The 3209-nt window shown below is 33.7% G+C and overlaps 1 protein-coding gene across 1 annotated transcript in view; it reads right to left on the reverse strand.

Annotated features, from left to right (window-relative positions):
• LOC111688801 (ell-associated factor Eaf) overlaps positions 1 to 3209 on the reverse strand; it is an 11824-nt gene continuing 8615 nt past the window's right edge. Inside the window, exon 6 of the mRNA XM_046953377.1 lies at positions 1 to 446. Within this exon, the coding sequence (XP_046809333.1) occupies positions 102 to 446 (345 nt within the window). The 3' untranslated portion in view covers positions 1 to 101. The remainder of the gene's footprint in view (positions 447 to 3209) is intronic.

Below are 3209 nucleotides of genomic sequence, written 5' to 3' on the forward strand. Positions count from 1 at the left end.
GTTTATTAGATTAAGTGGTGTTTGTTTGTTTTTATTTTGTGGTTGTTGTGTTCTTTTTATTAATAAATCTTTTGTTTTTTTTTTATTTTTTTATATTTAAACTAATCGGAATCATCATCGGACGAGTTTGATGATAATTGTAAATCATTTTGTAATAAATCATTAGGAAAACCACCATTAGTTACAAAATTTCCACCACCTCCTCCTCCTCCTACTGTAATATGCTGTTGATTATTATTGAAATGATTATTTTGTTGGTATTGCATCTGTGGTGAAGATGTCGTCATTGGTGCCATACCCAAATTAGGCAGTTGATTCATTTGATTAATAGCAGCTCTTGTCGGTCTATCATCTTCTGTGCTGTCATCGGAATCGGAGCCACTTTCACTACCACTCGATTCGGATTCTGAACTGGAAGTTGATGAACTTAAGTCGGCAGCAATGTTCTGTAAGTAAAGAAAACGTATAAAATTTATTAGAATTTTCATAGTAAAATAAAAGCAAAGATCATTTTCTATAGAAGAAGACCATTTTCTATAGAAAACGGTCCGTAGTAAAAAAAAATATTATTATAATAATAAGTATTATTATTTTCATTATTATTATTATTATTATTATTATTATTATTAGTATTATTATTATTATTATTATTATTATTATTATTATTATTATTATTATTATTTTTATAGACTAGACTATAGACTAGACTATAGACTTGACTATAGACTAGACTATAGACTAGACTATAGAATAGACTAGAATATAGACTATAGACTAGACTATAGACTAGACTATACTCTAGACTATAGACTAGACTATAGACTAGACTATAGACTAGACTATAGACTAGACTATAGACTAGACTATAGAATAGACTATAGAATAGACTATAGACTATTGACTAGACAATAGTCTAGTATATCTAGTCTATACTCTCGACTATAGGTCTATTTAATAGACCAGTCTATAGTCTAGTCTAAAGTCCTGTCTATAGTCCAGTCTAGACTATAGACTAGACTATATACTAGACTATAGACTAGACTATATACTAGAATATAGACTAGACTGTAGACTATTGACTAGACTATAGACTAGACTATAGACTAGACTATAGACTAAACTATAGACTAGACTATAGACTAGACTATAGACTAGACTATAGACTAGACTATAGACTAGACTATAGACTAGACTATAGACTAGACTATAGACTAGACTATAGACTAGACTATAGACTAGACTATAGACTAGACTATAGACTAGACTATAGACTAGACTATAGACTAGACTATAGACTAGACTATAGACTAGACTATAGACTAGACTATAGACTAGACTATAGACTAGACAATAGACTAGACTATAGACTAGACTATAGACTAGACTATAGACTAGACTATACACTAGACTATAGACTAGACTATAAACTGGACTATAGACTAAACTATAGATTAGACTATAGACTAGACTATAGACTAGACTATAGACTAGACTATTGACTAGACTATTGACTAGACTATACACTAGACGATAGACTAGACTATAGACTAGACTTTAGACCACACGATAGACTAGACTATTGACAGGACTATAGACTAGACTATATACAGGTCTATAGAATAGACTTCAGACTAGACATTAAACTACACTACAGACAAGACTATTGACTGGACTATAGACTGGACTATAGACTGGACTATAGACTGGACTATAGACTGGATTATAGACTGGACTATAGACTAGACTATAGACTGTACTATAGACTGGACTGTAGACTGTACTATATACTAGTCTATAGACTGGACTATAGACAAGACGACAGACTACACTATAGACTAGACTATACACTAGAATATAGACTAGACTATAGACTAGACTATAGACTAGATTATATACTAGACTAAAGACTGGACTATTGACTAGAGTATGGACTAGACTATAAACTGGACTATAGACTAGACTAGACTATAGACTAGACTATAGAATAGACTATTGACTAGACTATTGACTAGACTATAGACTAGACGATAGACTAGACTATAGACTAGACTTCAGACTACACGATAGACTAGACTATTGACAGGACTATAGACTCGACTATATACAGGACTATAGAATAGACTTCAGACTAGACTTTAAACTACACTACAGACAAGACTATTGACTGGACTATAGACTGGACTATAGACTGGACTATAGACTGGACTATAGACTGGACTATAGACTGGACTATAGACTGGACTATAGACTGGACTATAGACTGGACTATAGACTGGATTATAGACAGGACTATAGACTAGACTATAGACTGTACTATAGACTGGACTGTAGACTGTACTATATACTAGTCTATAGACTGGACTATAGACTAGACGACAGACTGGATTATAGACTAGACGACAGACTACACTATAGACTAGACTATAGACTAGACTATACACTAGACTATAGACTAGACTATAGACTAGACTATAGACTAGGCTATAGACTAGACTATAGACTAGGCTATAGACTAGACTATAGACTAGACTGTAGACTAGACTATAGACTACACTATAGACTAGACTATAGACTGGACTGTAGACTAGACGATAGACTAGACTACAGACTAGACTATAAACTAGACTATAGACTAGATGGTAGACTAGACTATAGACTAGACTATTGACCAGACGGTAGACTAGACGGTAGACTAGGCGGTAGACTAGACTATAGGCAGGACTATAGACTAGACGGTAGAATAGACGGTAGACTAGACTATAGGCAGGACTATAGACTGGTCTATAGACTGAACTGTAGACTAGACTATAGACTAGACTATAGACTAGACTATAGACTAGACTATAGACTAGACTATAGACTAGACTATAGACTAGACTATAGACTAGACTAGACTAGACTATAGACTAGACTATGGACTAGACTACAGACTAGACTATAGACTAGACTATAGACTGGACTATAGACTGGACTATAGACTAGACTATAGACTAGCCTATAGACTGGACTATAGACTAGACTATAGACTAGACTATTGACAGGACTATAGACTAGAGTATACACCAGACTATAGACTGGATTATAGACGAGACTATAGACATGACCATAGGCTAGACTATGGACTAGACTATAGACTAGACTATAGACTAGACTATAGACTAGACTATAGACTAGACTATAGACTAGACTATAGACTAGACTATAGACTA

Source organism: Lucilia cuprina, chromosome 6 (genome assembly GCF_022045245.1).
Source record: "Lucilia cuprina isolate Lc7/37 chromosome 6, ASM2204524v1, whole genome shotgun sequence".
Taxonomy (NCBI): Eukaryota; Metazoa; Arthropoda; class Insecta; order Diptera; family Calliphoridae; genus Lucilia; species Lucilia cuprina.